Here is a 21,100-nt window from a genome sequence, read left to right as displayed (position 1 = left end):
TAATTGGTGGGTTGCATTAGTATGTTGCTTGGGAATCTATAGGTAATTATCCAAAACATTCCCTCTTAAGATTTTTAAAGATACCTCATGGGCATTGCCTAAAATTACATCTTAAAATCCTATAGATTATGATTTTTAAAACTAATACAGACTGCTTTTAGTACTTTTATAGATGATTCTTTTTCTTTTCTTTTTTTTTTTTTTTGTTTGTTCGTTTTTTGAGACAGGGTTTCTCTGTGTAGCCTTGACTGTTCTGGACTCGCTTTGTAGACCAGGCTGGCCTGGAACTCACAGAGATCCTTCTGCCTCTGCTTCCCAAGTTCTGGGATTAAAGGCATGGGCCACCACACCTGGCTTAGATGACTCTCTAAAGACAAGGAGCATACATTCTATCTACAAACTCCGCGTGGTCCATAGAGATTGTGCCCATCCCAGATGACACAGCGCAAAAGTCTAAGCTTGCGGTGACCAATCAGCTTGTATTAGATGTTCCACTGACTCAGCTATTTATGGAAATATAGATGGTGGTTTATTGGATAGCCTGAGAAGAGTCAGAGTCTTCCAGTTATGATAGTCAACCCAGTGAGAGAAGACGGATGTTGCCAAAGGCCTGTGACTGTAGAGAGGATGCTGTGGAAGGGACCGTTAGGCACGAGGCGCTTAAGGATGGTGTCTAGGAAACAGAAAGTTGGGATGGGTGGGGCCCGGGTCGTTTGGAGATAGAAATGGAAAAACGGTTTCCTGTGCTCCTTCAGCTCACAGTCCTTGCAGTCAAAATAATAATGACAAGTAGATAAATCCAATCTTGTTGAAGCACGACAGTAATACTAAACTGCTGGCCCCTCTGTCTCTAGAAAACACTAGCAGGAAAATTTTGCCCAGGAGAAAAGCTAGAAACAGCGGTGGCTGTTATTGGTAAAAGGTGGCGCCCACACTGTTTCTTAGTCCCGATGAACACTCTGCTTATTTTTTATATCTTCTTTTTAGACTAAGCAGATGATGGCAAGTCTCCAAGATATTTTGGGTTAGAATGGATTTTTGTGTGATAGATTCCTAATGTTATAAAGGGATATGAAGGTTAACAAAAATTTAACTTAGAGATGTATGCCAAGCACTGCAAAATCCTAACCTTATTTAAAAAAAAAACTACTATTTGTAAATTGTTAAAGATAATTAATACATGCAAGTTAATGGCAAATTACCTTATAAATGATCAAATTCTTTCTTTCTATCCTCCTCCTCCTCCTCTTTCTCCTCCTTTTGTGGTTGCTGGTGGTTTTTCAAGACAGGACTTCCCTGTATAGCCTTTGGCCGTCCTGGACTCGCTTTGTAGACCAGGTTGGCTTAGAACTCACAAATATCTGCCTATCTCTACCTTCCTGAGTGCTGGGATTACAGGCACGTGCCACCACACTCGGCTTTGATATTATTTCTCAGGATTTCTGGGATAGGCAGCTTTCCTGAGAGAAGGTTTTCTATCTAGGTGATTGACAGGTCTATTTATACCAACTCTTAAGGACAGAGGCAATGGTATACCTTTGTTCTCTACTAGCAATCCCTGGCCAGCTAGGCATCTCATGACCTTTTAGGCTGTTCAGAAAGTTGTGTTTCCACCCAGAGCCAGAGAGACACTCATGTTCCATTCTTTTGACCAGTTATCAAAGCCCTGCCATTTTATAGGCTATGCTGAGGAAGGGGGGTCCTGAGGGTGGGCAGACCATCCTAGGTTGTTGCCTTGCTCCCAAGAGTTCGTTATATCATTTATCCCCCAAGCCCAGGTCCTCCAACATCAAGCCAACTTTGTCGGCTTCCTCCACCACAACTTCCCTTCCAGCTGGAGTTAGGTCTGAATCTCCTCTTTTTGATGAAGTGTGGGTTTTCTGAGTCTAGTGCCATAACCCAGGCCTGGAAAACCCCACAGCCTAGACCTGTCTGAGGGATCCCTGCCTCCTCTTCCCAGGTTCTCAGGAGCTGGCTTTGTGCAGGGGGTTTCTGGCTATTGTCCCGCAGTGAGACACTCCCTCCCTAACTGATGCCAACCACATCAACATTATAAATCTTTGTTGAAAAATGAAATAAAAATACACCGAAAAAAATAAAAGCAAAATTGCTGTGCACTACTTAATTCGATCTGTGCTGTCCTCACCGTGTGACTGAGGACCAGGGTTTAATGGTTTATTTCCTCCTGTAGAAAAGACCCTGCTTGTTAAGTAAGTGCCAAGTCTTAACTTTTTTCCAAACATTCATTGACAAGAAAATCAATGTCGATGGTCCAGAGTTCACCAAAAGGCTGGGGTCATGACCTCTCTCTCTCTCAGACTTGCTTACCCAGGAGAATGAGCTCTTTCATTCCGAGTGCACTCTGTAACTGAGCCTATCTTGTTGGGACAGCCATGCTCTGGTGATGCACCTTCTGAAGGCAGTTTAGTGTTTTGGGGGTCTGTGTATGGCCCTTCTGGCAGGAATGAGGCTACTCTAAAGGAACCCTTGTACCCTCTCTTTGACAATCAAGCAGTTAGAACAATGAACCCCCAAGGGACTGGAGTACCCTTAGGAATCCCATGCTGGAGGTGGGGGTGGGGGAGAAAAGGTTGAAGTTCGGGTACCAGCCAGAGGGGGGACAGGAACATGTCTCCCAGAATGAGATTTCATGCAGCTCTGTGAGCTTACCAGTCCACTCTTCTTGAAATCAGGCTGTTACTCCATATGGTCTGACACAGTGGTTTTTCAGGTTGTACCTTGCCCTCAGTGACTCCATTTTGGAAGTAGCAGTTGGCTCCATTTTGAGGATGGAACATGGATGCACCGTGGTGAACATGTAACATACACGTGGGGCCGGGTCCAGCTGAGCATCAGAAACTGGCGACTTATTCTTGAAGCAGGAATGCTGGCATCTTATACATTTTTTTTTTTAAGCCAAGGAGATTGGGACCAGATGAGCACACGAGTGTATTAAAATCATATGAGTAAAACCAAGCCAGAGAACCCTTTGAGCACACCAGACTGAGAAAAGAATACAGCTTCCCCCAGACCTCATGAAGAGGTGGACACCTAACACTGAGATGGTGACAAACCGCAGTGACTTGTCTTCCGACCTTTCTAGTGCATGCATCAAGGGACCAACAGTCGGACCACTCCTATCTGCCCTAGGGACGGCAGCTTGGATCAGTACCCACCAAGATATGGCCAACTTGCTTTGCTGTCCCTTCATTCACCTGGCCGCAGTACTACCTGTCACCTCTGCGGCCCCTAGCACACACCGCTTCTGCAGATCAGCTCTGATCTTGCAGCCTGGCTCTAAAGCCCTGGTGGCAGAGGCGACAGAGGCAGTGGGGGTGGCAGCAGCAGCAGCCACAGTCCTGCAGACTGATTTGTTACCTTATTCTGAGGATATCCTCCAGGCATCCCTATCAGCTTCTGTATCCTCGGGCCTTTTTGAAACTTCTGGAGTCTCTTTAGCACTCCATAGCTATAACTTAGACTAAATATATGTGCATTTATAGATGCAGATGCTCTCTTTCTACACACACACACACTTAATGTGTGATGTGAGAGTTAGTATTTGAAACGGAGAGAAAAAAATATTACCAACTAAATTGATGTTCCTCGTGAATTTGCTGTTACTCAGTGTGTTCTGACATTGTGGAAAGACACTAACACATTTGTGTAGGCTTCTGGCACAGTGCACTCATGACAACCTTATAGGCGATCAGGCTATGTGATAGGTCAGTAATGAACAAGGCTACACTTCCTAGGATGGCTTCTTGCCTTCTATTTAAACCTACACCTTGTGCCAATACCCAGAAGATGGGCTTGGGAGGCCACTGAACTTCTTCATTTCTTCTTTGTCCCAGTGTGGCCATATTGAATAAGTCTTATGCCCTTACCTTTTACTGTCACCTGCCTCTTCAATTGGCTTCTTGAGAACAAGTGGCAGAGTGTTATATCTGCCAGAACCTGGGCTCTGACCCTAACAACTTTGCCATTGTTTGCTTATTGCTTCCTTGTCCCGTTCAGTCAGCCCATCTTTGCAACGTGCTATAAGGCTCCCAGTTGCCTGGATCTCAGGCTGGAGTAGGAAAAGAGGTTCCTATAGTATCCCATGCCATCCAGGGTTGATTTGCAGCGGAAACTAGGATGCCAGATTAATTCCACAAGCAGACATGTCCCCTTAAAGCCACCAAATGGGAACGAACACACATGAAGCGTCCCAGAAGAGCTCTTTCTGTGAATTGCAGGAACAAAGAATTGCTTCTGACTTTGAAATTTTGAGAGAATTCCAAAATAGCCACCCTGCAGGCTGATGTATTTTGCACCCCCACTTTGCCAGCAATGCCGGGGAAGCAGCTCCCTCATTAAAAGGACTTGAATCCTAACCCAGGAACTCTAAAAACAAGACATTGGTTTTCAGTTAGTTAGAACACGCATTTGCTGCTCTTGAGGTTCAGGAACAGAATTCTAAAGTTCCATCCTTGGCATGCTGAGTCTTTTGAACTGATGGATAAGCTCAAATACAGAGGCTCTCTCCCGCTACTGCCTTTTCCACCTACTCTTGCTGTATTACCAAACCCACATTCCTATCTCCGAACTTGTCATAGAAACCCCTTTATCCCAAAGCAAGCCGTAAGAAAGGTACTGTATTCTGCTCTATCCCACTTCACTCAATTTATTTATTTATTTTTTGTTTTTTTTTGAGACAGGGTTTTTCTATGTATCCTTGGCTGTCCTGGACTCACTTTGTAGACCAGGCTGGCCTCGAACTCACAGAGATTCGCTTGCCTCTGCCTCCCGAGTGCTGGGATCAAAGGCATGTGCCACCACTCCCGGCAACTCACTCAATTTATTACCTGAGATCAGTCCTGAGTGGGTCCCTGCAGGTATCCAGGCAGGGAAGCAAACTGTGTGAAGAGATAAGAATTAAAACTCGGGGCTGGAGAGATGGCTCAGTGGTTAAGAGCACTGCCAGCTCTTCCAAAAGTTCTGAGTTCAATTCCCAGCAACCACGTGGTGGCTCACAACCATCTACAGTGAGGTCTGGTGCCCTCTTCTGGTGGACAGGCATACATGAAGGTGAAACACTGTATACTTAAATAAATAAATCTTTAAAAAAAAAAAAAAAGAATTAAAACTCAGTGCAGGAGCAGGGCCCGGTGGTGTACACCTGTAACCCCAGCACTCAGAGGCAAGCCGACCTCTGTGAGTTCAAGGCCAGCCTGGTCTACAAAGTGAGTCAAGGACAATCAGGGCTACACAGAGAAACCTTGCCTTGAAAAGCCAAAATGAAAGGAAGGAAAGAAGGAAGGAAGGAAGAAAGAAAGAAAGAAAGAAAGAAAGAATAAAACTCAGTGCAGACTGACTTCGTCAACCTGGATCAGACTTAGGGAGTCTGATTCTAAGAGGTTTATGGTAAGCATATTTAAACACAATAGGATTTGGAAATGGGGCTCTCCAGGCAGCAGAAATTCTTATACTTCCAATTCCATATGCACAATAAAGCTTAAGGTGTAATTGCATAGCAGCTCCTTTACAGAGTCCATGTGACCATGAGGGTAGGTTCTACAGCTAAAAGGCCTAGAACCAAAGGTGGCCTCTGACTGATAGGGAAGAGGTCAGCAAGCCATAAAATGCTTGTTACACCTCCCCTAGGTATGAATAATAGTCTAGGGATAGAAGAGACTGGAATAATCATTATTGGGAATTAGGATGATGTCTGTCCCTTCAGACAGTAGAAAGGCCACCAGCTTGTTTGCAACCTCCACTTTCAGCTTTCTGCACGGAATGCAGGTGTTTGATTTGATCTCCCCATTGATCGACATTCCTGCTTCTCTTAGCATTTCTCTGCGAGTACAAGGCCCTCAAAGCCTTCACACAGTCCCTTCTGTTTAACCATATTTTTACCATACTGCTGATTTTGCATTGAACATAGAATAACTAATGGGTCTCCTCTAGGTCTTTTTTTTTTTTTTTTTTTTTTTTTTTTTTTTCAGTTTTTCAAGACAGGATTTCTCTAAGCTTTGACTGTCCTGGACTCACTTTGTAGATCAGGCTGGTCTCAAACTCACCTGCCTCTGCCTCCCGAGTACTGGGATTAAATGCATGTACCACCACACTCCCAACTCCTTACCCCCCCTACTCCCCCCCCACCAGACCCCCACTTTCTACCAAGGGAAAGACTAGGAATGTCATCAGATGTCATCTGAAGCCTGGAGGTTTCCTGCCTTTGCTGTAACCATCCACCCAACCTTACCACTGATGTACTTGGAATGTGTCCTACTTTATGATTTTTCTTTATTCTGTTACTATTAAAACTTCACAAAGCTAGTCAGTCATGGTGCCACACACCTTTAATCCCAGCACTCAGGGATGTAGAATCCAGGGCAGCCAAGGTTGCACAGAAGAACCCTGTTTCAAAAAACAAAACCCAACCCCCCCCCAAAAAAAAATGCAAACTGAGCATGGTGGTGCATGCTTTTAATTCCAGAACCCAGGAGGCGGAGGCAGAATTTCTATGTGTTCTAGACCAACCTACATGGTCTACACGGTTAAGTTCCAGGCCATCCAAGGTTGCATAGCCAGACCTTGTCAAAACAAACAAACAAACAAACAAACAAGCCAAAACAAAACAACTCCAACCCTAAATCAAAACAAAACTGTAATCATTTGGAATTTGGTTTTTGAGATAACTTGAATTTGTGTTCCCAGGCTAGGATCACTCATTTTTAACTTCTCTTATTCTCTTTCAGGTGATAGGTGTGGTTTCTGTGTTTTTTTGTTTTTTGTTTTTTTGTTGCATTGACAGTTTATAAAATAAACCTGCCATGTGTTTTCTCTTGCTGGATTGCCCTTTGTTATAGATGCTTAAGCCACGCTGCTGATGGGAGGTGAGAAAAGTCATTGCATTCTCGGAGGGTGGTGGAGTCTATGGCAAGTATCTCAGCTGGTCTTGGGGCAGAGAGGGAGATCCTGAACCCACACTGTGTTGGCGTTCCACCACTATAGCAAACACACCCAGACAGTCAATTTAAAAAGAGCAAAGGTTCATTCCCGCTCACAGCTTTGGAAGTTGTAAGCTACAGTTGCTTTATAACCAATTGGTCCCCTTGGTGATGCAGCATGTGGTGGGGGAGGTAGGTCACCATTAAAGGCCCTTCCCCTGTGACCAGAAGACCTTCCCCTAGGGCCCACATCTTAATTCCCCACTGCCTCCAAATAATACTGATTTAGAGACTAAGCCTTCAATACACATGTGGGGACACTTAAGATGCAAACTACAGGCACATGCGCAAAACTGTTCAGTGACAATGACTGAGTCCTTGGGCACCTAGAGAGGTCACCTTGTTCAGTTCTGTACCTTGCGCCTTTTGAGAGCTCTGGGTTGGTGCCATGGGAGTAGGGAAGGGGTGGGGACATTGATCACTGTCCCTGCTGGGTCTGCAGTTGGAGATGTTTGACCAGAGCCATGTTGGCTTGTTAATTACAAGCCCACTCATTTGTAAGATTCGATTACAGTGGAAAATCAATGCACACCTTCTGCAAGGTGATGAATGCCAGGCAAGAAATAGCAACGGGAGGCCGTAGCCAGGCAGTGATGGATGAGAGCCTGGCTGGCCTGTGAATGGACCTCCTCCGCCAGGATTCTTATTTACTGAGAACTGACATCACCCCAGGAACAGCTATTGTTGATGAGCACAGGGGCATGTGTCAGTGTCTGGGGCCCTGCAGAGCCCCCCACAGAGCGCTGATCTCACGTGGTGTTTAGAAGAGTAAACAGTTGGTGTGACTCAGAGCACACAGTAAATAGCTCAGCCCACTCACATGAAAGCCCATCAAAGCTGACAGGGAGGGAAAGGGTACAGAGGTGAGGGCCGGAACAGGAGATGAGAAAAGGGCTTGTGCTCCTGGGTATGTGCCAGCTGAGCTCTGTGACTGAAGTTATCAAAGGGGAAGGCTGCATTTCATGATGACAAGTGTCCAGACTGCTCCCTCTGTGCTCCCGAGCCGGAACTAAAGGCTGACCTTTAGGGCCTAATACAACACGGCTCAAAGCACAGCACTGGCTCATGACCCTAGATCTCTATAGCCTGGGTTGATCCATCATCCATCACATGGGGGTTTGTGAGGATCCAAAGGGCTTCTGCATGGTCCTGTAAAAAATATTTTATTTGATTTTAATTTATGTGTGAGGGTGTCAGATCTTGGAGTCACAGACAGTTATGAGCTGCCATGTAGGTGCTGGGAATTGAACCCGGGTTCTTTAGAAGAGCAGGCAGTGCCCTTAACCGCTGAGCCATCTCTCCAGCTCTCTTCCCCATGTTTCTTATAGTCATTCACTGGCTGATGGTTGGCATTAGGCATGCGAACATCAGGTGATTGTTGTCACTGTCACTGTCCTTAAAGTTGTCCCAGTGTACGTTTTTGTTGTTGTTTGTTTTCCTGTCTACAGTGAAGGCACATACTCACTAGCCCAGCAGATTCACTTCTGACATGACTTGAGAAGTCAGCTCTGATGCAAAGCCCATGGAACAAATCTGCTTGGTTGTACCCAAAACCATCCTTAGCCATGAATGGAAAGATTTCAAGACTTTTAGGGTTTTACCTCAAAGTGTTCCTTGGAGTGTTGGAGGAATGAGAGTCCCTAAGATACAACTTCAGATAGAGGTGACATGAAGGGAGCCCTCAATAGGACTCATCAGATGAGCGGGTGTCCTTTCTAACCACCCTTCTTCTTGCTTTGGAAAGAAATGTCAAGTTTTGTTTTGACAAAAGCAACTGAACGGAGATAAGTTTATTCGGCTCACAGCTCCGGGTTATGGTCCATCATTCCCATACAGGAAATCAAGGCTGCAGGGACACGAAACAGGAAATCACATCTACATCTCAGTCAAGAGCAGAGAGAATGTGCACAGATGTGCTTTCTAGTGCTCATCTGGATTTCTCCACTCCTGTGCAGTCCAGCACCCAAGCCTAGGGAATGGTGCCACTCACAATGGGCGTGCCATCCCATCTCTGTGGCACTGCTTTTCTGGAGCTCCTCTGGCACAGCTGAGGAGATACCATCCAACGGGAATGTGTGTCTGAGTATTGTGATGCCCTCATGACTCTGCAGCTCAGCCAATCAGAGGGAGAAGCATGGAGAGTCAGGCTCAGAGTGGCTCTGAAGGGACCAAAGGCACTCAGGTGCCACCCACCACTTCCGTTCTGCATTGTCTCTTGCTTATTGTTAGCAGCACTAAGTTGACCAGACCATTTCTGAGGCAAAGCCTCTCAAGCTGAGGTGTGTCATGTGCCTCTGTCGGGGTCAGGTAGATTATGAGTAGGCTAACACTGGGTGTGAAAAAGCCAGGTTTCAAACTCACGGTATTTGGTTCTTTTCTCCATATTGTATCGGCACCAGTTAAGAATATGAAAATAAAATGAATATGAAATAAGACGAAAGCCTGGCGAGTAGGGAAGCACAAAGAAGCACTTCATTTGTTCTTAGCTGTCCGGTACAATATAAATGACCCTCAACAGCAGATCAACACGGAAAATCATGGCCCATTTCTGTCCTCAAATGCCATGCAGTCTTTAAAAAGGATGAGATAAATCTGTACTCAGGAAGTTTGCTCAAGAGCCAACAAATGAAAACGCAGCACTAACCAATTTGTATTATAGTTCAGGAGATACATGCTGGCACCCATATTTAATTAAAAGCCGATTTGAGAAAGTGCTGGAAAGCACCCAACTATTGCTAGCAGCTAGCTACGAGGAGCCTCTAGGCAGCTGGGAAGAGATTTAACTTCATCCCTTTTGAAGTTCAACTTCCTCCCCTTTCCTCCCTTCCTCCCCCCTCCCCCCTTCACTTCTTCCTCCACAAAATAAGCCATAAGCCGTGTCCCTAAGGACCACCTACCCTTGCAGCCTGAAGGAGCAGGTATGTTCCAGAGGTTAGGATGTGCCTGCCTCTGCCTCCTGAGTGCTGGGGGAGACAGTAAATTCTCTGGTGAAGGACTGACTACAAGGCAATTAACTGAGCTGGGCCCAATGCTGCTCTTCACGGTCATCCCAGCAAATGGCAGCAGGCTCTGCAGATGGAGACTGTCTTAAGAGTCTCAAAACAACTCATCTTGTTGAGAGGGGAGAGCTGTGGGGACCTGGCTGGGGGGAGGGAGGCAGGAAGGAGGGGTCATTTAGTGACCCCATCTCAGCTGATGCTTGATGCTTATCACCTGTTTGAGACTCTCCACCTTCAATTTTCTGCACGTAAGGAAAGAGCTGTGGGTAAGAACTCTCTTTAGTCTCTTTGGTGATAGGATAGTGGGCAGGCCAGTGGTAAGGCCTGTGGCTGGGCTTCTTCCAGCCCAGTTATGAGCTGGCCAGAACCATTCTCAGCTGGGGGTTGGACTCACCCCAGGGTTGTTTCTGTGGCCAGGTCACTAATTTGGGTGTCTAACAAAGTTCCTGTCAAGAAGCATTGTGCATGAGAACAAAGCCGTCTCCCAGCTCTTATTACAGACAAGCCCAGGGACTGCCCGGAACAATAGACTCTCTGATTCTTTCACACTGTAACAACCTCCAAGACAGAACCTTTGTTCTTCCCAGAGCCATTATTAGTAAGCAGCTCCCCTCAGGGCCACTTTTCCTTGAGGGCCAGGAGCTAGTCTTAATTGCCTCCATTTTCTCCTTGGCTGTGCTTAGGATGAAGTCCACATTTCTTCCCAGCATGGAAGCTTGGGTCAAAACTCTGACCTGGTCACATGGCTGCCCTTTGTCACGTAGCTCAGAGCCTGTTGGCTCAACTGGGGAAAACAAAAAGTTTCCACAGTTTGAGTGATTCTTGCCAAATTTGCTATCAGTGTTTGCTGACCTCCTGAAAGCAATCAGATTATGTGGGGCTTCTAAGGAGACTGTCCAGACCTGAGACTTCATGCTTCTTTTTGTTAGGATTGCTTTGAATAAATGCAATAGCCTTTTGCAGATATTAAAATTCTGCTTTGATCATCTTTTCAAAGTGCTATTTTAATTAATTAATATACATACAGTGTGGTCTGTCTGCAAGTACACCTGCATGCCAGAAGAGGGACCAGATCTCAGTCAACATTTGTGAGCCACCATGTGGTTTCTGGGAATTGAACTTAGGACCTTTGGAAGAGCAGACAGTACTCTTAACTTTTGAGCCATCTCTCCAGACAGTAAGTGTTCTTAAGTCATAGGTTTATGAATGTGTTGCCTTCCTCAAATACTTAGATTTAACCATTATATATAGAAAATTCTCTCTCTCTCTCTTTCTGGTGGGGGACAGGAGCTCATGTAGCCCAGGCTAGCCTCGAACTCACCAAAAATAACTGAGAGCTTTTAATCCCCCTGCCTCTACCTCCCTGGAGCTTAAGCCATGGGCGTGTGCACTGTGCAGAGTTATTTCAGTGCTGAGGCCAAATCACACGGGCATGCTAGAGCAGCTCCTATCAGCTGACAGGCATTCCCAGGAATTTACCTGAAGTTTAGTTTAAAAACATGATCTGGAATATTCCACATGTGTCTGGAGCCATTTCGTTCTGAGCTGTGAGACTTTATGGCTGAAGTAAGCCTGAGGACTCTTTGCCTTCCGTAGAGCAACACTGCTAGCCAGCTGGTGGAGTTGGCAAGTTTCAAGGTAAGGGAAGCTGATTGTCAATGTGGGAATGGGACATGAAATGCTGTGAACGCTCCCTGGCCTCTAGATAGAAAGTTTAGGAAGAAACAGTCCTGTGTGAAGGTTAACTGTTGTCCATGTTCCAAGAATACATGCAATCTATTTTGGATAAATACCCAGTATAAAATAAACTCGAGGCTACAGTAATCACCGTATGCTTTCCCTTTTGTCTCTACTATCTTCTTGAATCTATTCCTTATCTCTGTCATCTTTCTTTAATCCTCACTCCCCCATCCAGGTGATGCTTGACTTGGCTGGCAAGCTCCAGCACACACGATACATCAAACCTTACTTCTTTGTAATACATACATACATACATATATACATACATACACAATTTGTAGTATAGATTTTCCTGTTGTTGTCAGAGTCACATAGGTCAAGTAGACTACTTTTGTTTGTTTGTTTTTGTGTTTTTGAGACAGGGTCTCTCTGTGTAGCCTTGGCTGTCCTGGAGTTGCTTTGTAGACCAGGCTGGCCTTGAACTCACAGCGATCCGCCTGCCTCTACCTCTCGAGTGCTGGGATTAAAGGTAGGCACCACCATGCCCAGCTAGACTACATTTTAAAATTATATTTTCCTATTATCTAAGGAAATGATATTTCCTTAGTAAATGTAATGATTTTCCTAATTCTCTGGCTAAACTTTGCTTTGTGTATGGTGAAAGTTCATTAAAACTCATGGGGTCTGGTTGGCACAGTGTTTGCCTGGCATATGGGAAGCTCTGGGCTCCATTCCCAGGATTACAGGAATAACCAGAAAATTTTATACTTTTTAAACTTTACTTTGCCCTTAAACTGTCCCCTTGACTTCTGGTGTCTTTGTCTTTCATCTCCACAAAGGCTCCCAGGGTTCAAGTCCACCCTCTTCTCGTGTGTAGGTTCCTGCTTGGGTATTGTTTCATCCTTCCCTTTGAATCTGCGGGCGGGCACTTCAACATGAACCTCTTATAAATGCCATGTGCTTTGACACCATGTACTAGAGTGTCTTCTGAGTTGTAGGACCATTGTTTTGGGCTGGTTAGGAACTATCAGACTACAACACGACAGCGTATCCATTGTCCTTGAGTCATGGTACCACATTTATTTTATTACAACCTTTCCTGTAATGCGCCTACTAGATAACACAATTTTATGCCTACTGGCTACCAGAAATAGGTAAAATATCAAAGAATAATTCAAAATTCATAATCATACATTTCTTAAAAGTAAATCATCTTGTGGAATTATATACACATGTATGTATCATTACGATTTCTGGTGAGATGAAACCATAATATGCAGGCTTGACTTCCAGGTGATCAGGTAGTGCACATTTTTTCTTTTCCACTCTTTTTCTTGTCTACCTAAGAGAATTTCTCTGAAAGAACACATAAAGGAGGCGAGTCACTCACAGAGCTAGCCAGGTTAAGCCATGCTGGGTGCAAACAAGACCCCAGGAGGATCTCAGGAGGAAGGGCAACTCAAGTCTCTTACTTATTAGCTTTGACAAGCATTTGAACTCAAGAGTTCTAAAGGGTGCAATTGAAAACATAATGCTTTTTTTTTTTTTGGAGACACTCTGATATAGTTCAATGACAAATTGTGATATCATTTATAACGTTCTCACGTTATGGATATTAATGATAACACTGCAAATTATTCAGCCGTTGTATCATATGGAACCCTATGACGATCGCCCTTCATGTCTCAGACTTTTCTCTTCCTCCTTCCCTCCTTCCTTCCCCTGGAATGTCGGAGGCTCACCGTGACACTGTGGAATCTCTGCTGCCCAGACTAGTCTTTGGATCTGGATTCAGTTTCGGTCTCAAATTGCCTATATGGTTAGAGACAGGGACAGTTCCTTAGACACAGGGACACAAGGGTACAAGCTGGAGTTCATTCCCAGATTCTTTTGTTCTGTTCTGTTTTTGTTTTTGTTTTGAGACAGGATTTCTCTGTGTAGCCTAGCTGTCCTAAACTTTCAAACTCACAGCAATCCTCCTGCCTCTGCCTCCCTGAGTGCTGGGAGTACAGGTGCGCACCACCATGCCCAGCTTCATTCCCAGATTATTTGTTTGTTTGTTTGGTTGGTTTTTTGAGACAGGGTTTCTCTGTGTAGCCTTGGCCATCCTGGACTCACTTTCTAGACCAGGCTGGCCTCAAACTCAGAGATCTGCCTGCTTCTTATCTCCCAAGTGCTGGGATTAAAGGCGTGGGCTAGCACTGCAGGGCCATTCTCAGATTCTTAACATTTTTTGGCTAAACCGCTATTAAGCTTTTGTGGACAATTCACCGTCACCTTTTCCCGATGATGTTAACTTTATTAGCCCCAGCCAGCCTCTCAAACCTCTACTTAGTTTTCATTGCCACTGTCAACTTGATAAAACCTACAGTCACTCAGGGAGACGGAATCCCACGTGAAGAACTGCCTCCAACAGATTGGCCTATGGCTGTTTCTCAACAGGTTGGCCTATGGCTGTTTCTCTGAGTCGTGATTGATGCAGGTGGGCCTGGGCTGTGTAAGAAAGCCAGCTAAGCCTGAGCTAGAGAGTGAGCCAGTCTCCATGCCGCAGTGCTGGGGGTCAGGTGCATGCTGCCTGCCACCCAGTCTTTCTGTGGGTGCTGGGGGTTGAACTACCACTTTGCCCACTACACTATCTCCCCAGCCCACACCCTCTCGTGTTTTCTTTCTGAGACAGAGTCGCACTGTATAGCTAAGCCCTGGGCTGGAACTTGCTACCAGGCTGGCCTGAACGCATAATCTTCCTGCCACAGGTGTGTGCTACTATACTGGTGTCACGTCCTATAATTCTAAATTTGTTCGTTATTGCTTACCTTTGGCTGCTTTGCTCTCCGTTTATGTAAATTTTAAAATGTTAAAACTGAATAAAAGGAAAACTACTTTCCTGAGGGTCATTGTTATCTTTTCAAAACAGCATTGAAATTTTTTAACAATGGAGGAACAGCAAAAATTTATCAATATTTAGTACATATTTAACAATTAAAATTAATAAGCAGGAGATAGTAATTTTCATTTACTTTTTACCCCTGAACAGGCCCAAAGTTTTTTATTTATTGCTTTTTCTCTCTCTTTTCTCTCAGTAGCAAAAAACACAACAGTCTCATTGTGGCATTTTTATGCCCACTAAATTTTTAAAGATTAAAACCGGTTAAAAAAACCCCAATTATTAATTGTATTAATCATTAATATATTAAGTATTCAATACATTAAGTTCAGAAAGAAAAATGTTAAATCTGAGTTACTAGCTACATCTGCCCTGATGCTGTCAATACTCTATTACGCCAACTAATGAAAGAAAGGAAACAGGTATGAAATCCACACACTCATCGCTTGAGTAGTCATCAGTTCTCCAGTTCTTCCTCTGGGAATGAACTTTGATCAGCATGGCGATCAGGACACAGATCACAATGTAGAAAGGGATGATCAAGAAAAATGGCCAGCGTGTAGACTTGGAGCGGTAAGCAGTTTCAATATAAGGCCGTACTAGCAAAGACAAGTACCAGGGGTTAGAATGCAGGCGCCGGGAATGTAACACTGATTTTGCTGTGTGTGTGGCTGTGACTGTTAGAACACACATGCTACACTATACGCAAGCTTTATAAGTTACACATTTGTAAAAGATGTAGATAACATCGGATTACCACCACCGCCCCCACACCCCGCCACACACCCTCCCCCACACCCCGCCACACACCCTCCCCCACACCCCGCCACACACCCTCCCCCACACCCCGCCACACACCCTCCCCCACACCCCGCCACACACCCTCCCCCACACCCTCCCCCACACCCCACCACACACCCTCAAGCTCTTTAAATTCTTGGGCTTTTCTTTTTGTATATCTATTTTCTTTGTTTTATGTGCATTAGTGTTTTGCCTGGATGTGTGTTAGTGTGAAGGTGTTGGATTCCCTGGAGCTGGAGTTACAGACAGTTGTGAGCTGCCATGTAGGTACTGGGAATTGAACCCAGGTCCTTTGGAAGAACAACCAGTGCTCTTAACTGCTGAGCCATCTCTCCAGATCCTGTGTGTATCTATTTAAAGTGTGTGTGTGTTTAAATTCTTGTGCATGAGTGTTTATCTGCAGGTATGTATGTGCACCATGTGTGTGACTGGTGGCTGAGAAGGCCAGAAGAGGGTGCTGGATCTTCCAGAACTGGAATTACAGATAGTCGTGGACTTCCATGTGGGTGTTGGGAGTCAAACTTGGGTCCCTTACAAGAGCAAGAAGTGCTGTTGACAGCTGATCTATCGCTTCTGCCCATGTTCCTTGCTTTTCACTGGAGACGTCTCTGTTCCAGGTGGTCTCTGTTTGATCATATAGTCAAAATGAATTGTAGTGTGATCCCTGTTGCCACTGAAGCGCTCTTAAACTCTCATTTCTAGTAAAAAAAAAAATGTACTCTACGTAACATTTTAGGTCTAAATTGTGATTTATTAAGAAATAGTTGCCGGGCACGGTGGCACACGCCTGCAATCCCAGAGATTATTCAGGAAGGCAGAGGCAGGTGGATCTCTGTGAGTTTGAGGCCAGCCTGGTCTACAAAGTGAGTCCAGGACAGCCAGGACTACACAGAGAAACCTTGTCTTGAAAAACCAAAAAAAGAAAGAAAGAAAGCGAGAAAGAAAGAAAGGAAGAAGAAGAAAAAAAGAAAACAGTCATGTTTTCAGAGCCTTTCTCATAGATTTGTTTCAAAAATTCCTTTCAGAATATTTATAGTTTTGGTTTTCATATTTAGATCAGTGGTCTACGTTATACAGCATCAATATCGGTTGGTTCGTAACAGTGAGGGGGCTCCAAGGCCTCTGGTCTCTGAGAATACGCCCACTCACATGTACATACACATACATGGAATACATACATACCATTTAAAAAACCTGGCCGTATCATGAGTTCCAGGCGAGCCAGGGTTGTACAGTAAGACCTTTGAGAAGGTTTTGTTTTATTTTATTTTATTTTATGTTAGGATTTTCTCTGTGATTAATTTTATCATGCTTTGTAAGATCAACATCATTTCATCTTTCCTAGTCTTTTTCCTTTCTTGGTCTTTCCTTAGTTCAAGGCCTGGGTCATAGGAAACGTAATGAATACAGAGAGTGAGGGCAAACTTCACTGCTCTGCTCCTAGTTTTATGGGAAAATAGATCCTGAATTCAATTTTTTGATGTCCTTTATCATCCACATTGTGGATGCCACATGATGCCACATTGTGGCAGGTGAGGAATCTCAATCTCAAGGTCTGGCTTTCTTTTGATTTTTTTTTTTTTATCAGCACCAAGGACTGTACTAGTTGCTGTTTTAAGAGCACCTCATGGACTGGCTGATGGTGGAGGAGATTTGTGATCCAGCACTAGGAGGCGGAGGCAGGAAATTCCAGTTCTAGGCAAGCCACACACTCCTCCTACGGGTTAGACATCTTCAGGTCAGAGCACAGTGGTGTGGCAAGCCATTTTCTGATAACTGGGGGGAGGGCAGACAGCCTGGGTTCTCTGCTCTTGTTATGGGGGGGGCTACAAAGATGAGGTCCTTTCCCTTCCTTGTCCCATCTCAGCTTCCTTTTGGGGTCTGGGGTCTCTTTCCTGTTTGTAGTCTCCTTAGGGCCTGTGGAATGGCGCCAGCTGTCTGCACCACCAGAGTCAGGGGCTTTGACTCTTCCATGTTTCTGGTGCAGCTCTTGGTCCACACAAATTATCCCCAGGCACCTGAACTTGGACAGTCAGCGGCAGCCATCCTTGAGGCGGCAAATCCCTCAGGTCTTCATTGGTGGTCAAGCACTCCATGCGTTGGGGTGGGGGTCTTAACCTTCTTTTGTGGGTCCTCATTGCTGATAGGGGTCCTTAGACTGAGAGGCTAAGTTCTATGACCAAAGAGCCACAGCCAAGCTGGCCTGGCACCCACTGGTGGAATCTGGAACAAGGTACTGTTGAAGGGGCAACGCGATTTCAAATAACAAAGATCGTGGAATCCCATGCTCTTTTGTGTCTTATGTGAATGCTTGACACTGGCTGCCGGGAGGCCATCGTGGGCACAGGGACTATGCTCATTTCTCCAGGAAGAAGCCTTCCATGTCAACTATGCAAGTCATACAATCCGTATTAAAAGACATGAAGACCCTGGGGGACAATTTGGTCTTAAAGGTATATAATTTACATTAGAATATTTCCTTCATCTTCACATGGTCAGTGTGTTGCGCCGTGGTCTTCTAAAAGTGGCATTGGACACTTTCAGAAATGTCTCCGTGGCTGTTGGTTTTTCCTGTACCGCACAAAGGCATCAGGACAAAGACCTCACTTGGGAGAGAGTTTGAGTTATTCTAGTGAGCTTGGACAACGGTGTTTCTCCAACTGAGAAACATGGTTGTTTGTTGGAACTGGCGGTAAACAAAGTGAAAAAACAAGCATGGGGGGTGGGGAGAGCTGAAATATAGACCTGCTGTGCAACTTCCACAAGCATGCAGTTTATAGGAAAAGGTACCACAGTTTCCACAGGGAAGGCAGGAACAGCGAGAGAAATCATTGTGCCTTCAAAATTATATATATATATCCATCCTTCTGGATTTACTCTAAAGAGTGTCTCAAGACAAAATAGCAACAATAACACCTCAGGAGTAAGGGTTAAATGCCTTGCAATGAGTGCCATTTTGTCTGGTGTATTCTGGGACTATGGTGATCTGTACTGATTGACAGCCTTATAGTAGACACCCAATGGTACAGATCTGTTTTTTCCTTCATGGTGGTACCTGGGTTTGAACTCAGGGCCTGATATATGCTGTCTAAATTCCCTACCACTAAACTATATCCTTCCCCTGGTCTGAAGTTTATTCTTTTTAATACAGCTAAGTACACACTATGAGCTAGAATCAGGCTGAAGATTTTTACATGCGCATTTGTAAAGATGCTCTTTAAAATTTCTTTTATGTAAGTTTGACATCAAGGTTATCATGTCCTCAAATGATAAATGAGTTGATAGGACTTAACCTACCTTTGTGTTTTGTTCATTTGTTGTTGTTGTTTAAGATTTATTTATTTATTATTTATACAGTGTTCTGCCTACATATACACCTGCACACCAGAAGAGGGCACCAGATCTCATTACAGATGGTTGTGAGCCACCATGTGATTTCTGGGAATTGAACTCAGGACCTTTGGAAGAGCAGCCAGTGCTCTTAACCTCGGATCTCTCCAGCCCGCCTACCACTGTTTTAAGCGGTATTTCTTCTTCCTTGCAAAAATGTGTCTCAGTTTACCTTGGAAAGCATCTGGGCCTACATTTTGTTTTGTTTTGTTTTCCTGTTTTGTTTTTTCCTTTTAGGAGAGGGGTGGATTTCTTAATCACACACGCAAAATTGGGGAGAAAATTTGACTCTGGATTCTTGGTACTACCCTTTGGTTGACAATTCCTTGCCGCACCTGGGGTGGCTTTGTCATCCTGTTTCTTGTTGGTAGAAGACAGGAGCCCAAAAGTATGAACATGTCTCCTAACCAAGTCTACTTCATAAGGACAGGAGTCTTTTAATGTGAATTTCTGAGTGTTGGATTAAAAAAAAAATGCATTAAAACCACAATCATGGATTCCTTTGGCAGAGGCTTCTCTCTGCTTTGGACCTTGCTGTGCCTACTGTCAACTGACCTATCTAATGCTCTTAGGAGCCTTCTCAGGGTTTTGTTTGTTTGTTTGTTTTGTTTTGTTTTTTTGAGACAGAGTTTCTCTGTGTAGCCTTGGCTGTCCTGGACTTGCTTTGTAGACTAGGCTGGCCTCGAACTCACAATGATCCGCCTGCCTTTGCCTCCTGAGTGCTGGGATTAAAGGCGTGCACCACCACGCCCGGCATTCTCAGGGTTTTTTGTGCGTGCATGCGTGCGTGCGTATGTGTTTTAGTCTAGATTTGCTCCTGTCTCTGCATCCCCACCTCCCCACTTCCCCCTCCCTCCACGTCTTCCCCTCCCCCCGCCCATGACTGGATTCCAAGGTTGTGCTGCCACCACTCAGCATTTTTACATGAGTTCTTGGAATCAAGCTCTGGTCCTCAACTTGATGAGGCAAGCATTTTACCTCCCTGGCCCCGCAAGGCTCTAACTGTTTGCTAAGCGTTGTAAGACTTACTGGGGATTGGCTCAGCTCGCTGTTGATTGCCACTATCAATGCTTCCACCGGGCCAGGCATCTTGTGTGTTTTTACAGTCTGGAGGTAAGTATGTGGGCTGACAGTGGCAGTGCTTCTTGTTATTACATACCTGAAGACACCACAAAGTCAGAGGCTAAGACAAGCAGCCAGGTTCAACCATACCCAGGAAATCTGTTGGCTAATGGTGGTGTAAGGTAACAGCCATTTCCTGCGTGGCTTACTATTAGGGAAGAGGGAAGAGGGAATAGGGAGGGAGGAGGAGGAAGGAGAGGGACTTAGGCCTTGCTCTCCCCAGTGTCAGTGGCTCCCCTTTCTCACTCTGCTACTTACACCGTGATTGTTGCATTTTTCTGGTGTGCAATCGTAGTCCAGGAATGCATCTTCCACACACTCTTTATTCAGGCAAACCTAGAAGGGACAAGGTAAGTGATATACCAGCCAGACTCTCCCCTTTATTAAGTGCAAGATAGAAGCCACCCTGAAATATCACCTCATTCCGGTTAAACTGGCTAGTGGCAAAATGACAAATTAGCACAACTGCAACTTAATTTTAAATGGCTGAAGTTGACACTCTCAATGGTCCTAGGGGGAAGTACAGATGAAGAGCTGCAGTGACGCAGGACAACGGCACACGAACAAGAGACCATGAACCAAGGCATCAAATGTAAAGGGACCACACACAAAGTCTAGGGTAGAGAACATCCTAAGAGAAGTGAAAACGTCATTGGTCAGCACGGGCAGGGGATGGGCTGTGGATGATGCTGAAGACAGGGTGTTTAAGGCAAAATGGAAATAGAAAAAGCCAGAAAAAAGTGATCAGAGTCTAAGGGACAGAAGGAGTGCCATCAAGCTGGCCATGGCTTGGACCATGACTGTGCACTTTGATGATGATGATGATGATGATGATGATGATGATGATGATTAATTTGTCATCCTGGTCATTACATGAGGGGACTCTGACCCACTGACTGTGTTAATGTAATCACAGACGAAGAACCTGTTTTGACGTTTTGGTCTCTCATATCTTCAGATACTGCCATAAAAAAGTATGACCCAAACCTAATGATTCCAACTATAGACAATCCACCTGCAGCACTCACGACCAGGGAAACACCAGCCACAGCAGCTTGTTTTCAGAGGCACACTGAGGACCCACCGCATGGCTTCTGTATTTTATTCACAGTTAATGGTCTAATCTTCATCTTGTATACATCTGGTGCACAATACACTGTTTTGATGTACAAATGGAATTTAAAACATTTCATTTGGAAAACAAAACCGTGGCTCCAGTATGCATGTGT

General features: G+C 44.9%; 1 protein-coding gene across 1 annotated transcript in view; it reads right to left on the bottom strand.

Annotated features, from left to right (window-relative positions):
• Window positions 1-12,736: 12,736 nt before the first annotated feature.
• Window positions 12,737-21,100, bottom strand: part of ADAM2 (ADAM metallopeptidase domain 2) — a 47,261-nt gene continuing 38,897 nt past the window's right edge. Inside the window, exons 17-21 of the mRNA XM_084767568.1 lie at window positions 20,130-20,207; window positions 19,779-19,908; window positions 14,998-15,157; window positions 13,417-13,486; window positions 12,737-13,030 (exon numbers count right to left, since the gene is read on the bottom strand). Of these exons, the coding sequence (XP_084623694.1) occupies window positions 13,447-13,486; window positions 14,998-15,157; window positions 19,779-19,908; window positions 20,130-20,207 (408 nt within the window). The 3' untranslated portion in view covers window positions 12,737-13,030; window positions 13,417-13,446. The remainder of the gene's footprint in view (window positions 13,031-13,416; window positions 13,487-14,997; window positions 15,158-19,778; window positions 19,909-20,129; window positions 20,208-21,100) is intronic.

Source organism: Acomys minous, assembly GCF_964271855.1.
Source record: "Acomys minous genome assembly, chromosome: 18".
In the NCBI taxonomy this organism is placed as follows: Eukaryota; Metazoa; Chordata; class Mammalia; order Rodentia; family Muridae; genus Acomys; species Acomys minous.
Note: the sequence above shows the minus strand (reverse complement) of the source record. Positions and strands in the feature narration are given on the sequence as shown.